At 62.6% G+C, this 24,230-nt stretch overlaps 2 protein-coding genes across 7 annotated transcripts in view; one reads left to right on the forward strand and one right to left on the reverse strand.

Moving 5' to 3' along the window:
- Window positions 1–24,230, reverse strand: part of AGAP3 (ArfGAP with GTPase domain, ankyrin repeat and PH domain 3) — a 78,399-nt gene that overhangs the window by 34,730 nt on the left and 19,439 nt on the right. For 3 of the 6 annotated variants that reach the window (XM_025147377.3, XM_015281033.4, XM_015281032.4), the window contains exons 2-9: window positions 21,343–21,401; window positions 19,391–19,478; window positions 19,155–19,240; window positions 18,788–18,929; window positions 17,061–17,195; window positions 13,078–13,205; window positions 6,966–7,121; window positions 3,465–3,557 (exon numbers count right to left, since the gene is read on the reverse strand). In XM_025147377.3, the coding sequence (XP_025003145.1) occupies window positions 3,465–3,557; window positions 6,966–7,121; window positions 13,078–13,205; window positions 17,061–17,195; window positions 18,788–18,929; window positions 19,155–19,240; window positions 19,391–19,478; window positions 21,343–21,401 (887 nt within the window). Of the gene's footprint in view, window positions 1–3,464; window positions 3,558–3,810; window positions 4,785–6,965; window positions 7,122–13,077; window positions 13,206–17,060; window positions 17,196–18,787; window positions 18,930–19,154; window positions 19,241–19,390; window positions 19,479–21,342; window positions 21,402–24,230 lie in introns of those variants that run through there. The other 3 variants (XM_015281034.4, XM_015281027.4, XM_046936271.1) reach the window with 3 other exon arrangements.
- Window positions 4,054–4,539, forward strand: LOC112531696 (translation initiation factor IF-2-like). The gene has a single exon (XM_025147403.2). The coding sequence runs from the start codon at window positions 4,054–4,056 to the stop codon at window positions 4,537–4,539; it is 486 nt and encodes a 161-aa protein (XP_025003171.2).

Consider the following 24,230-nt stretch of genomic DNA (forward strand, 5'->3'; position numbering starts at 1 on the left):
AAGAATTTTAACACCAAACTTAATTGTAAAGTCTCGTATTGATTGGAAAATGCAAATGGCAATTTAAATGTAATCTAAGCTCCCAGCATGATCCCAGCTCCCGAGGAGGAGGAGCTGCTGCCCTGGGCACTGCTGCAGCGCGGCCCAAACGCAGCCGGGCCGGACCGGGACCGCCGGGCTGCAGCGCTCCCAGAAGTGCCGCTGGTAACACAGCTGGGGAGCACCACCACCTCCCGGCCTCATTAACCCACTTCTCAGAGATGGGCGTTCAGCTGCAAGGAAGCACTTCCAGTCCTGCAAGACCTCGTGAAGCTGCAGGACATCGGCAGGCAGCACAGCCGGGCACAGCATCAGCACTGCAGCTGCGGAGGGACCTCAGAGTGCCCGACCGCCCCGTCCCACCGCGCTGCTCTGCGCTGTGTGGCTGTGAGAGGGGCAGGAGGTGGAGCAGCTCAGTGGGGCTGCGCTCAGTTGCGCTGCACAGTGGGGTCAGGCGGTGCAGTGAGTGCTCCTGGAGCCCCTCACAGCCCAGCAAAGCCTCCACCCACCCCCACGCTGATTTTGGCCTCTCACCCTGCAGTCCTCCCAGCCACTGGCCCAGGATCTGTGTGCAAACCCAAAGCTCTGAGCACAGCACGGCTGCTCACAGTTCCAGCACTGCAGCTGCAGCGCTGAGCCCTCCCTGCAGAGCTGCACTCACAGTGGCACAGCCCCGGGTATTGGGAAGCAGCCACGGGGCACCCAACCAGCGCACGGGTCCTGGTCAGAGCACAGCCATCGCTGTCTGTCCCCAGGCTTTGCCACACAGAGCAGTGCCTAAGGATCCCCTGCTCCCGTCCCATTGGTGTACCTTCATGGGGGGCTGCCTGGCGGGGGCTGGCAGCACAGCAGAGACCTGCAGCACCCCAATATCCCTGCACAGTCACCCCACCCTCATCCCCCAGGGTGCAGGTTGCTGGCCTGTGTTCTCCATCAGGAACAAAGCTCTGCACCCTCCTGAGATGCTGTGGAAGGACCGTTTGGTTCAGGCAAGCAGGAGGACAGTGATGCCAACCGCCACAGCAACCCAGGAGCGGGGCAGTTCCCTGCAGCACTCCGCACTGCCCCAGGGCTGGCAGCTCCAGCACAGAGCTGCAGCACAATGGAGCCCATGAAGGGAGAGCCGCCCTGTGCCCTGAGACCACCTGGCTGGGACAGCACTGCTCCCCAGAAACCCCACAACTGCTCTGAAGCACTGCTGCTCCAGCAGCCTGGGCACAGCCGTGCCACTAAGCAACACACAGATATGGGAGCAAGCAGGGGAAGCGTCCTGCTCTGAGAGCCCCCCAGCCAGGAAAACAGTGGAATAAATGGTTACAAACACCGCAATCACCACTGCAGCCACGAGAATGAAAACAGGACCTGCAGCTCCCGAGAGGAGGGCTGTGACCAGCACACAGCTGACAACGACAGTGAACCAGTGCCTGTGCTGGGGCTGTGCACACTGTGCCATGTTGGAAGCAAAGCATCCCCATGGCTCAGCCCCCACTGTCCCCCACACGGCTCTGCCCCTGCAGTGCTGCCATCCCCAGCACTGAGCCAGCGGTGCTGAGCTGCCCTGGGCAAACCCACAGCAGTGCCACCACACGCAGTGCGGCCATCTGGGGGGGCTCCTGCAGCAGCACTCAGTCCTCTGACTGTGCTGGGTTGGGGAATCCCAGCATGGTTTGGCCTGGAAGGGACCCCAAAGCCTGCCAAGCCATAGGGACACCTCCCACAGCCCCATCCATGGCCTCGAGCCCTGCAGGAATGGGGCACCCACAGCTCTGGGCAGCAGTGAGGCCCTCATGACCCTCTGAGTAAAGAATTCCCTCCTCGCATCTGACCCAAAATCTCTTCTGTTTCACTTGAAACCAATCCTCTGGTCCCCCGAGGCCCCCATCCCCAGCAGGTGCCCGGCACAATGCAGTACCCCATGGGACGCACGCCCTCCCCATGCACACAGCTCAGCATGGGCACAGCCAGGGGCTGCAAGGGTGTGCGTGCGTCAGTGCAAGGAAACCCCGGTGCCAGCAACAGCCAATGACCACTGGGCCCTGTGACCCCAGCACTGCTGCTCTCAGGCTGACAGACACACGGACAGCCAACGCTTTGGGTCAGCTCCCCGAGTTCCCCTTGGGCCAAACAGCACACGGCACAGCACGGCGCAGCCGCTTCATAGCATCACAGAACCCTCAGAGTTGGAAGGCACCTTTAAAGGCCATCTAGTCCAACTCCCCTGCACTGCACACGGACACCACAGCTAGATCCTGGGGTGGACCTTTTTGTGTCCACGTCTCTCCAGCACTGAGGACTGATCTGGACGCAGTGCTCCAGGTGAGGCCTCGCAGAGCAGAGGGGCAGGATCACCTCCCTGGACCTGCTGGCCACAATTCCCTTGATGCAGCCCAGGATACAGTTGGCTTTTGGGGCTGCGAGGACACATTGCTGGCTCATGTCCAGCTTCCCATCCACCAGCACCCTCAGCTCTTTTTCAGCAGGGCTGTGCTCAATCCCTTCATTCCCCAGCTTGCATTGGTAGCGAGGGCTGCCTCGACCCAGGTGGAAGATTTTGCATTTGGATTTGGTGAAACTCATGAGGTTCACCTGGGCCTGCTGACCAACTTTGTCCAGGTCTGTCTGGATGGCATCCTGTCCCTCTGGTGCACTGACTGCGCCCCACAGCTTGGTGTCATCAGCTGCTTCCTGCTGCCTCCGCCGCGAGGAGCCCTCGCTGTGGCACAGGGCAGAGGATGCACGGAGCAGAGCACAGGGCTGTGGCAGGTGTGGGGCACAGATGCCCTCTGCTGGAACCGCTCCTGCTGCAGCCCTGTCCCCGTGCTCAGTTTCCCGACAGGGAATTCTGTGCCCTGACTGCACCCAAAGCCCCTTCCCGGGAGCCGCCCTCATCGCATCACAGAGGCACAAAGGCTGGAGAAGACCTCTGAGCTCCCCAAGCTCAACCCGGTCCGTGCCCAACGACCACGTCCCGAAGCGCCACGTCTCCATGGCTCTGGACACCCCCAGTGACGGTGACCCCCCACCCCTGGGCTGTCGTGCCGGCACCCGACCGCTCTCTGGGGAAGGAATCGTACCCATCTCTCAACCTGACCCATCCCAGGCACCACGGGAGACCGCCCCCTCTCGCCCTACGCTGTCAGCTGGAGCAGGGGCCGACCCCAGCACACTCCAAGCTCTCAGGACTTACACAGCAGTGAGGTCCCCCCGAAGCCTCCCCTGCTGCAGACCGACCCATCCCATTCCCCACCCGCTCCCCACCCCGCAGCTCTGCTGCCCCTCCCTGGCTGCGCTGCAGAGCCTCAATGTGCATCTGGCGGTGAGGGCCCACCCTGAGCGCAGCGCCGAGGCTGAGTGCCGGGGGGCCGCCGGGGGGCCGCAGGGGGGCTCAGGGGACACACGAGGGGGCGGCGCGGGGAGGATCGCACCTGCTTCATGGGGATGGCCCTCCCGCTGCCGATGCTGTCCGCTTTGCACTCCGGCACCTTCTTGTCCCGCTCCGCGTCCGCGCCCTTCCGAGACTGGAAGAGAAGAGATGGAGGTCGTTAGGGTGGGATGGGAGGGACGCGGCCCCGCCGCCCCCAGGCAGGACGGAGCCCCGCGCCCCCGGCCCCCCCCCCCCAACCCCCGGCCCCTCAGCCTACGCCCCCGGCGCGGTCCTACAGAGCGGGGCCGCCCGCCCCCGGCACACGGACACGGCACAGACAGATGCGTGGGATGTGGTGAGCATGGATGGCAGCGGGAGGGCCGGGCGGTGAAAGGAACTCACACCTCTACCAATCCAACAGGTTTATTCCGGGAGCACACTTGCACCATACAAAGTAGCACGGTCACCGGGCGGACACCAGCCCCTTACAAAAGAGCATGGACAGTAAATACCGATCCCACGGCCGGGGCCGAGCGCGGCGCCCGCCGGGCAGAGCAAACCCCAATAAATACAATATGAAGTGTACAGTCTGTGGAGCGGAACTCATTCAAAGTGCTTAGGACAGAGGGCAATACCACGTCATACACGGCATGGAGCACGACCAATACATTCAGAACCACGACAATGAGAGGGCAGCGCGGCGCCGCTGCAGCGTCCCACACCCGTCGGGAGCGCCCGTGTGCTTTGGATCGGAGGGGGACGGCAGCCCCCCGCGCCGGGACCCCCGTCCGCCGGCCTGGGGCCCAGAGCAGAACAAAGAGATCGAAAGAGAAGAGACTAAAGAGCCACAGATGGCCGCTGTGCTGCGAGGAGAGGAGCAGGAGTCCATGCAGGAGGTGCGGCGGGGAGGAGGGAGCCGGGGGCCGGCGGCGCCCGCACAGCTCCAAGCAGCAGCGAAGCGTCCCTGGGCCCGTCCAGCCGCACTCGCTGCCATCGCCGTCCCGGCGCCACAGGTCGTCCCGTCCCGTCCCGTCCCATGGGGTCGTCGCCCGGCAGCCCCACGGGTGCCGCCAGCATCCGGCAGGCCCAGCAATGTCCCGGCAATGTGCAGCGCAGGCCGTCGCGGCGCCTCCTAGACTTTACATGGGGGGATTTAAAAGGCTCCTGCGTGTCTCCGAGGGGGGGACCCATGCTGGCTGGAGGGCGGGCGAGCCTCTAATCTTAGATCAATCCCAGTGCCCATCCCTTATCCGGCCCTGGAGAGGCAATGAAAAGTGAGAGAATTGGTACAGAGGTGCCGTGTAACCACCTGGATCTTCTAATTTGGAAGGAGTTGGAAAGGCCTTTTTGTTGATGAAAAGTTGGAAACAGTGGCACATATCTGCAAATATTGAAAGAATAAAGAGTTTGGCAAGTTATACTCAGAACACGGACACGAGATGCCGGGTGGGCGCAGCCGGACGGGGCGGCGGGCGGCAGTGGGGACGGGCGGGCACCGCCTCCAGCCAGCGGCCCCCCGCGCGGCCCTCCCCTGCAATGGCAGGGCCCAGAGCAAAGAGGAGGAGAGGACAGGACAGGAGGAGAGCAGGAGGAGGAGGAGGCGGGGGCCAGGCGCAGCTCGGGCCGCATCGGAGCAGCGCGCGGGGCGCAAAGAGACCGTGCCTGGCTGGGGGACCCGGCATGGGGGGCGCGGGGACAGCGCTGCAGCTGCACTACGCTGCCCGCGGGGAAACCGGCGGCAGCAAGAGCGGTCCCTGTCTGTCTGTCTGCCTGCCTGCCCTGCCCTGCCCCACTGCGGGAGGAGCTGTCAGGAGCTGCTGCTGCTGCCACGACCACATGGGGTGAAGACTTCAACGTGAGCCACGAGTGCGCCAGCACAGAGCAAGCAGTGAGCCCAGGATGAGCACGGGTGAGTGGCGCGGTGAGAGCAAGCTGGAGCCCAGGATGAGCACGTGAGCAGGAGCCGCAGGAGGATGGTGACATCCACAGCAAAGAAGCGTGACCCGCGGTGAACCCCTCGCCTCCCCATGAGCGCGTGCCTGCACTGAGCGAGCGTGGCACCCGCGGGCCCTGAGCTGAGCGTGGCACCGACACGCTCCGAGAGCAGCGAGAGCGTGAGCATGAGCTGACGGCGAGTCCAAACCCGCGGTGAGCAGAGGATGGGTGGCAGTGCATGGGCGCACGGTGCGCAGCAGCAAGCATGAGCGAGAACGGCGGGAGCGGGGAGAGGCGTCCATCAGCACCGAGGGGCAACAAAAGCACGACCACCAACAACGGGAGACCTCCGGGCAGCGCCAGGGAGGTGTGGGCACATGGAGGAGCGGCAGTGAGGACACAGCCATGCGTGCGGAGCCGTGGAGCCGCTGCCCTGGGCCGCGTGGGCCGGGGGCAGAAGGCAGGCGGGGCGCAGAGAGACAGCGTGTGTGCTGTGGGGGCCGGGAGCACGTGCACACATCTAGGGGCACAGAACCGGGGGCACGGGTGGGGAGCGCACAGAGCACGGGGGACCCCAGAGTGGGAGCTGCCAGGACATCCCGGCCGGAGGGGCGGGTCCGCTCCCAGCGCCAGGAGTTGGGAATTTGAGACGCCAATAGTGCAGGAGAGGGATGGGGCGTGGGATGCTGAGTCGGTGTGATCGGGGACCAGAGCAGTGGCAGCTGTTCACACAGTAACACAGTGCAACACGGACAATGGTTGGTGGTGGGCAGTTCCACAGACAGCAGACACGGTGTACGGAGCAATGGAGGCTGGGAAGCACACGTAGATGGGAGGAGGGCCTGCGCCTGGCACACGCACCGGGCACCGGGGGAGAGGAGCGCACCGATGGGAGGAGCGCGGGGACCTGACCTGGGCACGGGGACCGGGAGCACCGCTGCACTGACAGCACGGGGAAACCCAGGGGCTGCTGACAGCAGGGCAAGTGTGAGCAGGACCGCGTGCACGGAGGTGCACGGTGTGAGCACACTGGAGGCGGGCTGCGTGCCGCCAGCCAGCAGCCGAGTCCCTGCACCAAGGCCCCGCGCTGCCCAGGGCCCACAGCCCTGCCGGCTCCCTGCCGCCTCCACTCCCTGCTGCTCTCCGCAGCCCCCGGCAGACCCCACAGCACTGTGGCTGTCACACAGCCGCATGGCTCGGGTAGCAGAGACAGGGGCCCAGAGCCACGTGCTGGCACAGCACGGCTGGCACTGCCGGGGGGCACCGGAGGCTTTGTGCCGCGCTCTGGGGATGCAGCTCCAAGGAGGAGCAGAGCTCACTGGTGCTGTGCACACAGGGTGTAGCTCTGCCCAGCGATGGACAGGGAGCTCTGCTCCCTGCACACAGCGCAACATGCCCCGGGCACACTCCTGACGTGCAAGGAGTGGCTTGCTGATGCACATCTGTGCACACACCAGGACCGGTGCTCTCTGTTGTGCCCCCTCCGCATGCAGAAGCATCGCCCCTCTCCCTGCCCCTCCCTGGCCAACACAGCCAGGTTCCCCGCAGCCTGGCACGGACGGGGGCTGCCTGCCCCTCTCCCGGCTCCGCAACGCTCCCAAAGCTCCTCCGGCCCCGGGCTGCGTACCGTGAAGATGTTGGAGCGCCGCTTGGACTGCTTGCGGATGGGGGTGGGTGTGTTGGAGGCAGCGATGGTCTCGATCCGCAGCTCCCGCTGGCTGATGCTGGGGGTGGAGGGCACCGAGGAGGAGTAGTCGCTGAAGGCTCCTCCGCCGTTGGTGGCCTAGGGCAGAACGAGACGGTGATGCTCAGCACAAGGCTGGCAGGCGCAGGGACACGGCTGCACGGTGCCTTCCACCCACGGGGCTGCAGCGCTCGGCAGGGCACGGGGACGCTGCGCCCCACGCACTGCACCTGGCACCGGGGGGGGCCTGGGGAGCTGCTGCCCTTCTCTGCTTTTGTTTTCCCCCTGGCGGAACAGTAACATTCTGAAGCCAACAGTGACAAGCAGGAGAAGGGCTCAGTGACACCACCGAGCCATCCACTCTCCGAGGCCCCTGAGCACAGAGCCATGAGGAGCCCAGCCTCGTTGCTCCCTTCTGGGCTGAGCTGCACACCAAAGGGATGTGCACCCTGCAGGTCTGGTCCTGGCCCTCCCATCACCCCACTTCGGGTGCTGCCGGCCACGTCCATGCAGTACATGGGGAAAGCCCGGCTGGCAGCGCGGTGCCCACTGCCTGCAGATGGAGCCCCGCCGCCCCACATGGTGCCCTGTGCTGGAGCAGGGGCTTGGAGCACCACGGCTGGCTGGAGACAGGAGAGCTTCTGCTACCCCAAATCCAGGACAGGGGAAACCCCGTCTGCTAACACCTCCCCAGGAGTACAGCATGCCAAACGTGCAGGCTCTGCCAATGCAGGGCTGCAGAACAGCTGCACACAGTAAGGGCTACCACGGCCCAGAGAATCAGCTGCTCCTCGTCAATGCAGCCATGAAGCTATGACTGAGGGAAGGACTTCACACAGAAGGAACTGCAGTTTGAGCTCCTGCCCTAACAGCTGTGACAGATCCTACTTATGTGGGATGATGGACAGCAAAGCTCCTAGGAGAAAGATCTCACTGAATTGTGCTCTTTACACACCCCTGTAGCATCGCTTCCATTCCTTGCCTAGCCAGAAAACCCTCCTTCAGCCCCGAGTGCCCCTGGTGCTGGGCCCAGTGCAGGATGCTGCGTCCCCACCACGTGGCTCTGTGGGAATGGAGCTCCAGGGCTGCAGGAGATCCGGGGCCCCGTGCAAACCTCAGCTGTGGGAGAACCTGACAAGGGGACCCCCCCCATCCTGCTCCCGGCAGCTGCTGCTCCATCGACCCAAACAAGCAGCCCTGGTCTCTACTGAAATCTAAACACACGGTGGAAACTGAAATCTGGGCAAAACACATGCAGAGATCCTTCCCATTAGCATGCAATGGGCGGATGTCACAAACTGCAACGGACACCGACAGTGCTAGGGGTGCTCGAGCAGGAAAGGGCTCATCCAAAGTTCCCAAGTAGAAACCGTCACACAGAAGCAAGGGCAGGAACAAGGAGCGGGGTCTGGGAAGGGCTCTGAGTGGAGGAGTGCAAACAAACAGCAGCCACTGCCTCAGCATCTGCACGGAACGGGGCAGGGGATGGGAGTGCACAGACGATGACAGCACAGTGCAGGGCATCACGAGCCCGGCGGGATGCTGGCACCACAGGGACGCACACAGCTGCTGCCCGCACTGCTCACACAGGGCTGTGTGCTGCCTGCAGCCCACACTGCTGGAACGTGCGCTGCCGAGCTCTGCTGGGACGTGCTGCAGCAGGCATGGAAGGCTCTCATCACCAAGCACGGGTGAACTGCAGGTTGCCTTTCATTTCGCTTGCAAACTTCACGTTCTCACTCCCGCCTGCTCTCATTAACCACAGCCCAAGCACTTCTGCATCTCTGCAAAGCACCGCACACTGCAGCCGGGCTGTGGCAGCGGGGTGTGTTGACCCAGCAGGGTGAGCAGCAGGGCCAGGCCCGTAGGCAGCACCCAGGGACACAGAGCACAGAGGGACACAAAGCACACGGCCTGCATGCTGCAGAGCTCGGGGTGTGCCTCTGCTCCTGGCTGCTGCTGGGAGCTGGCAGAAGGACAAACTCCATCCCAAGCGCTGGTGACTCATCCCACAGCTAAGGCTGTGGCTTCTAAGCCCCTGAGGGCGCCTCGGAGCTCCTGCAGAAAGATGCAGCAGGTGGAGGAGCAGTGAGAATCAGGTGCAGCAGCTCTGAGCACCGCAAGCACCCACCGGCCCGTGGAACGCCCACACCCTGCAGGCAGGGAACAAGATGGGGCAGGGTGGGAGCAGCGGCCAAGCCAGGATCCCAAACCCATCAGACCTGCTCGCCTCGCTGCAGGGGCAGGAGCAGCACACAGCATCCCTGGGGCTGCAGGGCGACCCGAGCAGCCTGGCAGCGGGTGCAGAAGCTTCCCAGGAGCCAGGGCAGGGGAGCGATGCTGGTGCCACGGCCCTGATGGGCACGCTGTGCTCCAGGAGGTGCTGCTGGAAATGCTGAGCGCAGCTGGCCCCTCACCCTGCCCTGATGGAAGCGGTGTGCCCCATGGCACCACTGTGGAATTAAAGGAGAAACTCCGAAGCCAAAATGAAACCGGGGCCTGCTTCAAGAACTGCACCATAAATCGAACCGTCCCTCTGCAAGGACACCAAACCCCACGGCACGGCCCTGTGGGGGGGGGAACAGCCAGCGCCCGGCACCGGCTGGGGAGATCCTCTGACAGACAGTGCTGAGAACACGGGGCCGCTGACAGCTCTCCCAGTAACTGCCATGGGCCGCTGTGACAGCCGGCCGGGCTGCTGGGCACAGGCAGCGCCCATCTCCTACAGCTCAGTTTGGCTTTCAGCACACAGCTCCTGCAGAGCAGCCGGCCCCAGGACCAGCACGAGCAGCGGGCTGTCCCCAGCTCCTGCCTGCCCTAAGCAGCCCTCTGTAGGGATGCTGGTCCCACGCCCAGAAGACAGAGCTGTCCCTGCCCACGCAGCGCCGGGCACTGAGCAGGACGTATGTCCCTGGGCACAAGGAGGGGCAGGGCAGGCAGGCCATACCCGGCTGCAGTACACAGAACAAAGACGAGACAAAACAAAGCCCAGAATTCACTGTCCGGCTTCCTGTCATCCTGCCTCTAAGCTAAACCCTGTGCTCCCAGATCATTCCTGGGGCTCCCTGTCCCTGCCTTGGCATGTGCTCCCAAGGGTCAGCAGAGGCCATGAGAAACCCAGAGAGCCCCCATCCTGAAACGGGAGAAGACAGAGAACGGCGTTACCGTCAGCCCCCATCCATCCCTGCTGACGGAGCAGAGCTCACCCACCGCCCCCACAGCTCCTCCCCGGACAGGGACAGCAGCTCCCGCAGGCACTGTGCCCTCCGCGCAGCACCCCCAGCACGGCGCACTGAGAGCAGCGGCTCTGGGCTCCCTGCGCCCCTCTGCAGGAGCCGCACGCACCAACGGGGGCTGCTCTGCCCGGATCAGTGGCGGCACATCAGGAATCGGCTGCATTTGTTGTGGGGATGCTGGGAAGCAGTTCCAGAGCTCTGAGCCCCGCTGAGACTGTGAGAACACCGCCCGGCGTTCTGCGGCCGCTCACCAGCCCCTACTTTGGGGAGAAGTACTTCCTGCAATGCAAACCTGCAGGCACCGATGCACAGTGCTGCAGCGGGTCCTCGGGAGCCCAGGGGCTGCGGTGGAGCCACGGAAGACCCAGGGAACAGAACTGAGCTTTGATCCTCGCCGTGGCCCCCAGGCTGGTCGAAGTACAGGGACAGACAAAGCTTTGGACAGGCACAGAGCAGGGATGGGGGAGGGCAGACAGAGGGCAGAAGCTCCGGAAGGACGCGGCCTCTATCGCTGCTGCAATGCAGACACTCAGTCACTACTTCTTGTTCGGAAAGGCCTCACAACGAGCTGCCATTCCCTGTTAGCTCATGCTGTATTACTTCCCTGTAACGGCTCTGGTTCCCACCAGATCTACCTAGGTCCCTCCGGCAAAGCCACAGCAGCACAGCAGGGAACTGAGAGCAAAGGTTCTGCCTCCGGGCCCAGGAGCCAACATCCACCTCTACACAGAGGTCGTCTGCACAGCGGGCTGAAAGGCGCTCTGCAGGGAGGAAAGGAAAGCAAGGAGGTTTCTGAGCAAGAACCTGGAACACAGCTCGTGCCACGCCATTAGAAACCTCCTCTGATGCCCAAACTTTGCCTTCCCGTGGCCACGCTTCAATCCACCCCTTCTCTGATAGCACCTCTTCATAACAAGTGGTTTTCTTTCACATTTGTGTACTTCAGAGGTTGGGTTCGGTCCATTTTGGCCCTCACTTTTCTAAGCTGAACAGGCCCGGAGTTTGGCACCCTCCTCTATGAGGGTTCCTTCCCTCCATAAGCCTCCTTCTGCCCAGCCCGGACACACACACACAAGCCAGTGGGATCCCACTGAGGACCCTATCAGCACACAGGGAACGATTTGTCTGCTACAAAGACACGCTGCCAGGCACAGCAGTGCCATTACTGGTCCGTCAGTGTGCTTTTCCCATACTCCGGGACATCAAACACAGCATGAAGCAGCTCCTCCCCGAGGAACACGGCCCTCTGCTGCCCCTCTGCACACAGCCTGCCTCCACCCCCACCAGCAATGCACTGCCCTCAATGTGCTAAGACAATTCCTTCCGTATTGGATGCGCCCACGTCTGCGTTTAACCCGGACGCCTCCTATCAGCCTCAAGCAGTACAGGTCAGCGGGCACGCTGCAGGACATGGCACAGCTGCGTGTGCTTTGCAAGCAGCTGTGCTCGCTGCTGCCATTGCCAGCTGCCGGACACAAGCTCTGCCCAGCAGGCTGTGCGGCTCAGCAGCAGTTCTGCTGCCATTTGGGCTCAGCATATTCACCTGCACACAGAACTCATCCGAACGGACTGGCGCCCAGCCTGGAGCACCAGGGAGCTGCAGGAGTCCATACAGAGCAGCTCACAGTCCAGCATCAAAAACCCACGGTCAGACACGGTGCTTACATGGGTATTTAAAATCCCTTATGTAAGATCAATCTCACTCTCTTCTCAGTTTCACACACTCCTCTGAGTCCTCAGCTACTCTCCTCCTCAAAAACCATCCCACGTGTTGCCCTCCAACACAGCAGCTGAGGGGCTCACACTGCTCCGCCTGTGTCTGCAGCACTCACAGGACCCGGCTGCAGCCTTTGCTGCCCCCCAGTCTGACAGCAATGGGTCAGACAAACAGATGTAGTGAAGTCCTTGCTACAGGCCCGCTGATTTCAGCACAACATCCATTTGTGGATGCCCCATCCCTGCAGGCATTCAAGGCCAGGCTGGATGTGGCTCTGGGCAGCCTGGGCTGCTGGTTGGCGACCCTGCACATAGCAGGGGGTTGGAACTGGATGGGCACTGTGGGCCTTTGCAACCCAGGCCGTTCTATGAGTCTATGGTAACAGCTGCTTTGGAGCTTGCCCCATTGGCCTGAGTGCCTGAGGAGCAGCAGAGCCGTTTCTCACCTTCACCAGAAGCAGCTCAGCACTTGCACGTGCATTAGGAATTGCAGCAGAGCCCTACTGCAGCAAGCAGGCTGCCAAGGGCCTCCTGCACCACCCCCGCTGTGCCAGCCTGCTCTGCTCTCTGACCTGCCCCTCCTGGGAGAAGCTCCATCACCCAGCACAGACACCGGGGCAGCTCCTGGAAGACTGATGCTGTGCCTGAGGAACAGCACCGTGCCCTCCTGAGCTCCCAGAGCACTCCCTTCTCCTCTGCACTACGCCCAGCACTCCAGAGATGTGCTGATGGAGCCCACCTGTATGCACACAGGGCAGCAGGGCCAGGTGCACTCCTGGCTGCTTCACAGACCCCCTGCTCTGCCAGGAGCTCCCTGCACGCTGCTCACAGCTCTGCAGGAGCTGCTCCAGGAGCACCACGCAACCTCTGCAGACGTACACCACACCCCGTGGCTCGTGGTGGAGCCCAATACCAATGTAAGCAATGGGCTGTTCTGGGCTATGGGCTGCTGCTCCGCTGTGACAGCTGCTCTGCCTCCCAACAGCCACATCAGGGCTGCGGTGTGAGTGCAGACCGAGGCTGAACGGTGTGTGCAGGGCAGTGGGGGGGGGGGTGGGGAGGAGCACGAGGTTTTCCTGTCTTCCCCCGTTCCCGTTTCCCACCTGGTTGATGTGAACAGAGGGGATGGAGGCTGCGGAGACAGACGAATGGCTGGGTGAGTTGGGCAGGGACTTGCAGGGACCGATGGAGAGCTGCTGCTTCTTCCTCAGAGCCACCACCTTCTGAGCCACTGGAAGAGAGAGAAAGGGATATGGTCAGACAGCTGACAGCCAATTCGCCCCTCAACAAATCTCCAGAGCGCTTCAGCGAGACCCAAACCCTCCCCCTGCCTGATGCCAACGCCTGGGGCTCAACCTGCAGCACCCTGTACTGACAGAGGACTTCTGCACAGCACCCAACCGGCCGTCCCCACTGTCACAGCGAGGATCTTTTGGGGACATCACACGTCCTGAGCAGCAGCCTCACACAGCACCATTAAGGTCGGAAAAGGCTTCTGAGATCCCCATCCCCACCGACCACATCCCCCGGTGCCACACCTCCACAGCTCCTCAGCACCCCGGGATGGTGACCCCGAGCCCCCCCTGTGCAGCTGTGCCAGCACCGACCACAAACTGGAGGAGGAATTGTTCTTAACACCCAACCTGACCCCTCCTGGCACAACCTGGGACAACAAACACCGGGCTGGAGGATCCCTGAGGCTCAAAGTGGCAGAAACTGCTGGTGCACCAGCAAATTCCCCACCTGCTCCAAGTAAACAGAGGCTTTCCATTCAGCGCAGCGCGAGGCCTCCAGGGAGGGTGAATGGGAGCTGAGTGATGGAGAGGGGAACCCACACAGGACCCAAAGGCTGCAGCACAGCCCTGTGCCCCGTCTGCCCCACATCACAGCCAGCTCTGGCTGCTGCAGCTCACAAGCAGAGAGCACCAGAGTGTGTTTCCTTGTCTCACTGACACTGAAATACAAAGGGTTGGCCAAATACTTTTCCAGCCCTACATTGCTATTACACGTGAATACACTCGCAGATCAGGGATCAAATCTCACTTGCCCCATCAGAGAGCATCTCAAGCTGCCTTTCATGTTGCTGCTTGCTGGGCAGAGCTTCTACTTCTCCAACATCAGCAGGACTCAGCTCCTCAAGGATGACCTCTGCCACCCTCACAGCTGTGCCTGGGGCCATTGGCTCACCAAGGCTTCTCTCCTTGCTACGCAGAGCTCTCAGATGTGCAACCAATGCGCCCAGCCCGGTGCAGAACCTCTGCCCAGTGCAGTGCTGCTGTTGGCCAAACGTCACACACAGTGCTGCAGGACTGGCTGGCATTTGGGCACCTCGCATGGAGCTTTAGAGCAGCGAAAGCAGCAATGTGCAGCATGGCTGCTGCCCTCCCTGTGCGCCTCCGGGCTCAGTGCTCAGAAACGCCACTGAGACAACCACTGCCAAAGGGCTCTTCACCATTTGCCCTCCAACCTTTGCTCCACCATAGAACAGCAGGGGTTGGATGGGACCTATAGAGATTGTGGAGCCCAACCCCCTAAAGCAGGTTCCCTACAGTAGGTTGCACAGGAAGGTATTTGGGAGGGTCCTGAATACCTCCAGAGGAGACCCCCACCCCTGTGGGCAGCCCATGGCTGTTCCAGGGCTCCGTCACTCCAACAGTGAAGCAGTCCTTCCTTGCATTAGTGCAGAACTCCCTGTGTTCCAGTTTATGCCCATCAAATACTGCTGAGATGAAGCGTGAGAGCCGAGGCACCTCCATGCTGATGACTTCTTGCTGTCGTCCCAGCATCCTCTAAGCTCTCTGCGACTTCTGCATTCAGAGCAAAGCTCCTTAACCCTATGCCCCCAAAGCCAAACAACCAGCAGGCGCTGCTCCCACCCTGCTCAGAGCTCCTGGCAGGAGAGGGCTCTGCACTGCCCACCCCTCCGGGCACCCACAGCTGCCACTGCTGAAGCCCTGATGCCGCAGCTGGGACCTCCCCACAGCCTCCCCATGCTCAGCAGCACTGCATGTGGGGCTCCTGCAGAGACAGAGCCTTGGGGAGGAAGCACTGGCCTCAGCCGGCCACCGTCAGAGGTCACACCAGGACCAGCACAACATCAGTGTGCTGCCCAAAGAGACCAGCACTGCACAGTGCACACAGCAGCATGGAGCATGCACCTGGAGCTGCACCTGCACCTGGCATGAGGTCAGTGCATGCACTGTGCAGTATGGACATGTGAGCAAACCTAGCAAGGAGAGCAGTGACCACAAGTTGCAAGTCTTCCCTTCTCTACTGTGGACCTTAAAGATCACTGAAACATAGAATGGTTAGGATCCTAACCCAGCCCCACACCTGCTGTGGGCTGCCCAGGGCCCCTCCATGGTATTGGGTACCTCCAGAACAGGGCATCGCAGTGGCTCTGGGCAGCAGTGCCAGGCTCTCACTGCCTCTGGGTGAAGAATTTCCCTCCACCACCTGACCCAAATCTGCTCCCTTTTAGCTTCATATTTTCCTTGTCCCATCAGTTCTCTGCTAGCCATCAGCTGGTCGTTATCTGTGGCTTTCTCCCCATGAGGTATTTGGGTATTGTAAGTTACTCTTCAGTCTTCTCTATTTGTGAAGAGGTTGAGCTCCTCCCAGTGCCCCTCTGTCAGCTACTTTTTCTAACCTTTGGTTCACTTTTGCAGTTTCCTGTTGTTTTTCACATCTTCATTTCCCTGCATCCTTCTGAAGTGCCGACACCCGAACCCAGCACACCCCTCCAGCTCTGGTCCTCCTGCATGCAGACAAGGACCCCTCCCATCTCTTTGCTACTCCCCATTCTGTGCCCCAGGGACACCACCAGATCCCCTGGAAAAGTTCCCCTTGTGCTGAGACCGCCCTCAGTCCTCATTCCCACGCAGTATCATCAGCCTGCACCCGCACTCATTTGCTTGCACCATCTCCAACTGCCACCCTCTCCAGCATCCTCAGCCTTCCGGGGTCTTCTGGACTCCCTGAGCCCCCCAGCACTGACAGCCCCTCCCTCCCAGCTGCACTCCCCAGCCATGAACGAAGCAGATGATGGCTGAGATGCAGTGCAGGGAGCAGCAGCCCAAGGTTTGCACCACGACAGCAGCAGTGCTGAGCCTTGGAATCACACAGAGAGCTCCCATCTCACTGCTCCCCGTGGTCAGCACAGAGAAAGCGCAGCCCCAGAGCACGATGCATTCCTCAGAGCACAGCCCCAGGGCTGTGGGATGCTTTGAGGGCTCACTCAGGATGTGCTTCTCAGACTGCAAATCAGCAGCAGCAGATGGGAACATCTCCCCGTGCCTCTGTGCAAGAAGGGCAGCCCAGGGTCTGCGAGCCTCAGCACTGCAACACGAGACTGCTGGGGGGTCAGGGGTTGTGCAGGGGAAGGAAGATCACCCAGAGGGCAAAGGCTGAAGCCAGCAATGGGCTCAGTTCGTGCTGCCCTCAGCCTGCACTGCTGCGCAGCACTCAGCTGGATTTGTGCTTCTGCAGTCCTGCTGCATGATTTCTTCTGAACTTCCCCCCGTGCCGTCTGCTCCACCTGCAAACACCAACGGCACAGCTCTCCTTCCCAAAGGCCGCTCTGCCCTGCCTGCCACCCAGCTCGGCACACAGCCTTCCCACAGGGCCCCTTATTGTGGCTCCCCAGCTGCGCTTCATGGAGCGAGGGAAGAGGAGGACATGCAGTCCCATCGCAGGACAGAGTCCAGGTCTCTATGAGCAAACTGGCACTGTAGGTTCCCTCTTCCACCCACAGCATCCCCGCCATGCAGACCCAAGGGCAGAAACACCTTCCCACGTGCCATTCCCACAAGGAACAGCCACCCCACCCTGATGGAGGGGAACCTTCCCAGTCCTGCTGGTTTTTTGCACGCTCTTTGCAACGCATCCCAGGGTCCCTCTGGCCTTCTTGGCCACTCACAGGGCCTGGTCTGTGCATGCTGAGTAACTGCACTGCACTGCACTGCGTGCCTGACAGCCCTCACTGCAGCACTGCCAGCTGCCAGCTGTGCTCAGGACATGCTACGCCCACGCTTTGGGACAGCACTGCTGCCTGCCTGACCCCGACACCTCCACCCGCTGCAGTTACCATCCTGGAAGACCCTCTCCACGTTCAGCCCATAGGTGGCACAGGTCTCGTAGTACGTGCAGCGCTTCAGGTCGTTGGAGAGCTTCCGTGCCCGAGAGTCATCAATGACGCGGGGGTTGGTGGCACTGATGGCATCTGCAAAGCAAGGGAGAGAGGTGAGGAGCAGGCAGGGTGTCCTCCACACCCACAGCCCGGGGCGCTCCGGGCCTCCTGCTCCTTCACACCGACACCCGCACAGCATATCCTGCCCTACTGACGCCTCGGGTGATGAAGTCCCACATCTACAGAGCGTGGATGTGTTAACGTTTTCAAATGAACCTTCCTCTGCTCTCCCAACCACCCCGACACTGCACTGAGAATGGCACCAAGGAGTGGGAGCTGTGGCTGGGAGCGCACGGCCGCCTGTGTGCGTGGAACGGGACAGGGCTCCAATAACACTGAGCATCCCGGACTGCTGCTCAGCATCCACTGCTGCTGAGGGCAACCGGAGGCTGCGCAGAGACAGCAGACAGAGCTGGGGGCAAAGGTGGAAGCAGCGCGGCCCTGGGTGTGAGCACAGCCTGATCTGCATGGGGATGACGGTGCTGACATGGGCTGGAAGTGACTAACGTGTGCCACGGCAGCTGGAACCACCATGCGAGTCTGCCTCATTGGCAGAGCTGAGGGGATTTGTCATCATTTCAGCTCTCAGCGCCATACCCGGCAGATCAAAGAACCGAAGGGAAGAACTGATGCTCAGCTAACGGGGAAATGTGGCCCTGCAGGATGTGCTCACAGGTGACAGCAGTAACAAGAGGCTGTTTGTACCACCCAGCCCAGCACCACTCAAAAACCCCTCGGTCCTAAACCAATTCCACCATCTTTAAACATCAGAATTTTGACTTATTTTTTTACCTAACCCGAGGCACACAGCACACAAACTGAGCCCCCCTGCTGCCACTGCCTGTTCCCAGCCCCAGAAGTTCCTGGCGGCCAACGGCTTGCTCTGCCCTGGAGCTGGGTCCAGCCCAGGCCTTTTTCCCCTGTGCTCTCTGTGTCCCCTTGCACCCAGGGATGTGTGCAGGGCCCCTCCTGCCCATGCCCTGTGCCTACACACGGAAGGGCTCTCAGCTCGGAGGTGCAGAGCTCTGACACCTGCAGCGACTCCTCCGCTGCTCCCCTCCCTGCCCTCGTTGCTCCCCTCCCCTCTTCCCAGGTGCTGCAGTTTGGCTGCTGGAACCCACGCTGCCCCAGCATGCTGGGGGAGGAGGGAAGCAACTCCAGGGCCCCAGCCCTGCCCAGGCAAGAGGAGGAGGGCAGCTCTGCATACTGCTGCTCCTCCCCACGCCCACGCTGGGCTGGCAGCTCTCGGGGGCGGCAGTGCCCCACCGGCACAGCACCGCTCAGCCCGTGGCAGCTGGCAGCTCTCTGCCACCCCTCAAACCTCTCCTGCTGCAACTCGCCCCAGCAGCACAGCCAGCAGAGCATCAGCACCAAACCCTCAGGCATCGGCCCGACGCTCAGCCAGCGCAGGCAGGAGCTGGGAAGGTGGTGCCAAAGGCAGCGGCAGGAGGAGATAGTTTGGAGAAGTGAAGCAGCTCTGTGCAGGGAAGGCGGGAGGGTCTGAGGAGGAATCACGGAGCTCCTCCAGGGCCCCTAACCCAAAGGGCCTCCCACCAACTGCCTCGATGCAGCTTCCAGCTCCAGGCAGGGAGAGCCCCTGGCACCCCCGCGCTGCCCACACTCACCCTGCGTGCCCACCAGCACCATCGGCACCTCTGCCGTGTTCCGGTAGCTGCACAGCCGCAGGTAGTAGTTGTACACTGTCTGGAAGCTGATCTCGTCCTCCAGGCTGAAGACAAACACCACGGCATCAACCCAGGCAGCGAACTGAGGGCAGGAGACACAGCAACAGTCACTGACCATCATCAACCACCACCGACCAGCACCAACCACCACCAACCATCACCGACCAGCACCGCGCAGCCCCGCACTCTCCGCCCCACGATGCTCGCAGGCAGCAGCCGCACACGGACAGCCCCGCAGTCACACACTCCCCCCTGTGGGCTCCCTGGGATGTGCCCCCCCGCGGCACGGCAGTGCAACACCTCCTACCTGGAGCTCGGGGGGGCCGCCTTCATCGCGAATCAGCAGCAGGTAGCTCTGACCATCCACCACGATCTCCTTCTTAAATCGGCCACCTGGGGGAGAGAGCGCAGCGGTGAGAAGGGCAGAGCACGTGGTGGGGTCCTGAGACAGCAGGGGGGCAAAGGGAGAGATGGGGGCTGCCTTTGGGGCCGGGGGAGGGGGCGAGGGTGAGGGCCCCGAGCACCGCAGAAGCTGAAGCTCACCCTCCGGAGACTCCTCCTGCACGTAGGTGCCGGTCAGGTAGCGGTGCACCAGGGCCGACTTGCCGCTGGACAGGTTCCCCACGATGCCCTGGAAGGGAGACGTGTCAGCAGCTGCCATTCAGCACACCACAGGGTTACCCCAGCCCGGTGCCGCAGCCCCCGCCCCCCATCCCCACTCTGCAGTCAGCTTGCAATGGAAGGGAACTCATCTCCCAGCCCACGCATCCCAGTCTATAAGCACTGGAGCTCTTGGAACAGAAGAACGAGGGCAGAGCCCGGCCGAGGTCTGGGCTCAGCTCCTGCTGCCCGCAGGGCTCCTCGCTGTGGCACAGATGCGTCTGCAGCAGCACACGTCCCCAGCACTGCTGCCTGTGCTGCCTGCAGAGCACACCGGGTGCTAATCCTCCACTGAGCTGCAATGCGAGGAGAGCTTTGGGCTGAAGCATGCTGGGCTCAGTCTGGGCCACGCTGCAGATCTCCTGCAAAGGGAGCACGGCAGCCTCGGGGTGTACCAGCAGGATGGCTGTGCCTCTCCCTAAGCCAGCATCTTCCCAGCACATTGAAAATGCCCAGTGCAGCCCGCAGGCGGGTTGGTCTGAGCAGACAGCAGTGCTGGGTGAAGCAGCCCCACAGCATCTGGCCTGGCTCCACTGCCTGATGCACCCAGACTGCCCTCCGGGACGACTCCAGCCATGGGGATGGCACTGAGGGGTGCCCAGAGGAACAGCTCTGCCCTTCCAGCACTGCCACGTGCAGCCCTTCCACCACCACCAGCCTCCTCTTGGCTCCACCACACACACAGCCCCCAACGCGCCGCTCTCGGCTCACCCTCCACGTTCTGTAGGTGTCCTCACTCCCCACCCCCACTGCTGCTCCGCACGGCAGCACTGCTCCATCAGGACCTCAGACCTCCAGCAGAGCCACACTGACATCCCCATGCAGGGGCTGCTGCACTCCTGAGCGCCCCACACCTCTGCACGCCCACAGCTGCGCCACAGCAAACACACAGCCATTCTGGAGCACCTGAGATGCTGCCCTGAGCCAGGCAGGGCACAGGGACCTCATACCAGGCAGTCAGTGTGCAGCCACACACACACGAGACCCGAAAGCACAACCCAAGCTCTGTGAGTTGGCTGCGGGTATGTGGGCTGCAGCAGGAGCACCATGTGCCACAAAGGGACCCCAGTGAGCCCATGATCTGCACTCACGGAGCCGGGAAGGCAGGCTCAGGGGCTGGGCAAAGTCTGCAGCGAGAACCAGGACCAGAAGGTCAGGGACAGAGCAGGGCTTCATGTGAGCCTCTCCCACCACCTGCAGTGCACTGCTGCCCATCGTGGGGCTCCACTGCTGCACTCCCACACGGTGCTCGTGGTGCAGCCTGCCCACAGGGCACACACTGCTGCACAGCCGTGGCACTGCAGTGCTGTGCGACCCGGCTGCACCATGCATAGCGCCTGCTGAGCGCACTGCTAATGGAGAGAGAGCTGGGAGCAAGGCTGGAGGGCGCTCCGGGCAGCTTGGGGTGCTGGGTGACGCCTGCACTGACCCCAGGATGGCAGCACGAGGGGCAGAGCTGTGCACATCTGCGACAGCCCGGGCTGCTGACTCCAGGAGCCATCTGCCTGCAGGGCTCTGGGGTGAGAAACGGCCCCTGTGAGCAATGGGGACGGCCGTACATCGGGACAGGTGGCACAGGAGCGAAAACCCAAAGCCAAGGGGGGGAGGGAGGCGCTGCAGTGCCAGGGCAGCACAGGACCCACAATGCCTGACCCAGACAGCAGCAGCTCTGCGGGCAGACAGCTTCCCTTCGTGGAATCACACAACCGTGCAGGTTGGAGAAGACGTCTGCACCCCATGGGGCTGAAGCCCTGCGTGCACTCACAGCTCCTCAGGAGAGCACAGGGCTGTGTGGGGATGCGGAGAAGCATCGGAGGACCGATGTGGATACTCACCACCTTCAGCTCAGGCACCGAGCGGCTCAGGGTCCATTCCTGGCTGTTCACAAAGGAATCTGCAGAGCAGAGAGCAGAACGGATCAGGACAGGAGCCTCACCCTGTGCCGCGCTCCCACCCTCCTGCCCAGCCCTGGGGCAGCACCGCCGCCACCCCCCGCCCGCACTGCACACGGGGAGCTGCAAAGGTGCTGCAAGCTGCCTCCCTGGGGGTGGCACAACAGAGCAGTGCCTGCTGCGCAGAACAGAGCCCCACGGGTCCACAGCTTCCACAGCTTCTGCCCTGCTGAGCTCCCCGTTGGATAACCACAACGGATGGAGCAGCGCCAACCCCTTCTTCTTCACCACATCCCTCCATCCCACGCAGACAAAGGAAGCAGGCCCTGCACTGCCCTGCACTGCCCCACTGCACGCAGAGCTTCTTTAGACTGTGGCAAAACTGGTGGAAACCGTGAGGTTTTGCAGGGGCTGGGAATGGAGCACAGGTGAGATGTGCTGAGCTGGCTGCCATGCAATAGAGAGAGCTGAGGGGGGGCTGCTCAGACAGAGAGCACAGCCCATCCGTGCTGGCAGCCTGCCCCGCTGTGCTAACAGCTCACTGTAACCAGGATCAGGAGTTCTTAACGTGCTGTGCTGAGATCCAACCCTCCTCCTGCCCGTCAGCACCCACGGGGTGAGCTCTGCAGCAGCCATCAGCCCCAGCACTCACTCCACGTGTCTGCAGCCCCAGCAGCCCGCACGCCTCCCGAGCCGCCTCTGCTTTGTTTATTGCACACACCCGTGTGCTTTTTCCTAAAACCACATCAAATTCTGCTCCTGTACTGTTCATTAGTGATGAGTTTCAGGAACGCAAACGCTCCCTGAAATCCCACATACTGCAGCCCTCACGCACAGCTTGGGGGCTCTCACTGCGCCCCGCCAGCCTCAGAGCCTCAGGGGCAGGAGGGGTCAGCACCAGGACCCCCCCGCACGGTGAGCCCAGCAACACCTCCAGAGCTCCCTGCAGGGCACGGCGGGCAGCTCGGCTTCAGCTGGCAAAAGGAGAACAGACGCCTCCATCCACGCACCACAGCAGCTGTGCGGCAGCAGCGCGAGGCTCCCCGTGTGCCCTGCCATTCACCCCCCATCGGCATGGGGAGCTCCGTGCAGTGGGGTGCAGAGGGCCCACCTGCCTCCTGCGGTGGGAGGGCACTGTCAGGCACATCTGCTGTCCGCAAACACAAATAATCATTAACCAACACACCATCCGAGCTGCCGGGGCACAACTCGGGCACCGGAACGGCGGCCGTTGGCACCAGCCCTGCAGCCAGGTCAGAGGCCGAGCAAACAGCCCTGCAGACCACGTTCCAAAGTCCCCATCCGACAGCAGGGCTGTGTGCCCATCACAGCCACCCCTTTGGCGCAGGGTGGGGGGCTCAGCCCTGCGGCGCAGCACGGAGGTTTCTGCAGCTCAGTGACCGACGTGAGCAGCGCCGGCGGCCATCAGAGCACCCACCGTGTGTCCCCTGCGGGGCTCAGCTCAGCAGTGGGGGGACGGGAGCTGAGGCTCCTCTCAGAAGCGCAGTGTGAGCGGCGACTCCCACCCCACAGCTCAGCACTCAGCGGCGGTGGGGCTGCCTGCCCTGCATCCACACTGCGAGCGCTCAGCCCCAGTCTGGGCGGCGTCCCACACGCAGAGCGAAGGACGCACTGAGCTCTGCCTGCCCTCAGCAGCAGCCCTGCAGGCCGTGCCCAGGAGCGCACGGCTGCTGCCTCCCAGCGCCCCGCCAGGCACTCACCTCACCTGCAGAACCTGCTCCAGGTGGGTCAGGCTCAGCTCCAGCTGAGGGCAGGGCAGGCCTGCAAAGGCGCAGTCCTGCAAGTGCTCTCTTCCTACAGACCGCAGGCTGCAAGCGCACCGCTCCGCGCCTGCCTCGTGCACCCCCTCTGCAGAAGCACCCAGACCCCCCGTGCCAGCTGCCCCTCTCAGCTCTCGGACGCACGGGCTCCCGCTGGGCTCAGTGCTGGAGGCGCAGCCCGGCCCCAGCCCCGCGCCCCGGCGGTCCCAGGCAGGTGCTGACACGAGGCGATGAGGCGATGCCTATCAGCGTCTGCTCCGCTCACTATGCACATTTCCCCATGAATACCCCAGCACCGTCCTCTCCCAGCAGCCTCCCCTCCCCTCCCCTCCCCTACGCGCTCCTCCTGCACAGCCGTGCACCCAGCATACAGCAGGGCGTCACCTCCAACCTCGAGGCACCTCGGAAGAGGCAGAGCCTTTCCGGAAGGCGGGCAGGGAAACCCTCAGCCCACGCCTGCCCCGTTTTAGCAGGCAGTGTCTGCCAGGGTGCACGTGGACCCGCAGCTCCCAGCCCTGACCGTAGCGCTGAGCGCGTGGCCCAACCGGCTGCACGTTGGCTGACAGACCCGGCCCCAAAGGCCCCGTCCCTGCTGGGTGCGCAGTGCCTGCCGGCCTCCGCGGTGCCACACACCGACGAGCTCCGAGCTGTTCTTCAGTATCAAATCCTGCATTCCCTGAGCAGCCCTCCCTGTGCCTGGACCTGGCCAAAGCCCCATGCCAGCCGGAGCACGCACGGTTCAGAGGTCAGAGCGGGTCCTGCGGGACCGTTCTCCCTTCAGGTGGCCTTTGGGGTGCTCACAGTGTGCGCTGTGCTGGATGGGTCTCTGCTGTAACCAAAATGCTCCTGGGACTGGGAACAGGGAAGCAGCCCTGGCTGGAGCTCTGCCTGCAGCACCCAACGTCTCCAAGGAGCTGAGAACCACAACCAGCTGCAGCTGCACCCCCGGGAGGGCACGCTGGGGCGGCTGAGCAGCTCTCCTAGGGCTGAGGTGAGCAGCACAGCACACAGCAGTCAAGGTCTGGAAGTGCTGAGCGTGCGTTAGGAGCA

Source organism: Gallus gallus, chromosome 2, assembly GCF_016699485.2.
Source record: "Gallus gallus isolate bGalGal1 chromosome 2, bGalGal1.mat.broiler.GRCg7b, whole genome shotgun sequence".
NCBI classification, from domain to species: Eukaryota; Metazoa; Chordata; class Aves; order Galliformes; family Phasianidae; genus Gallus; species Gallus gallus.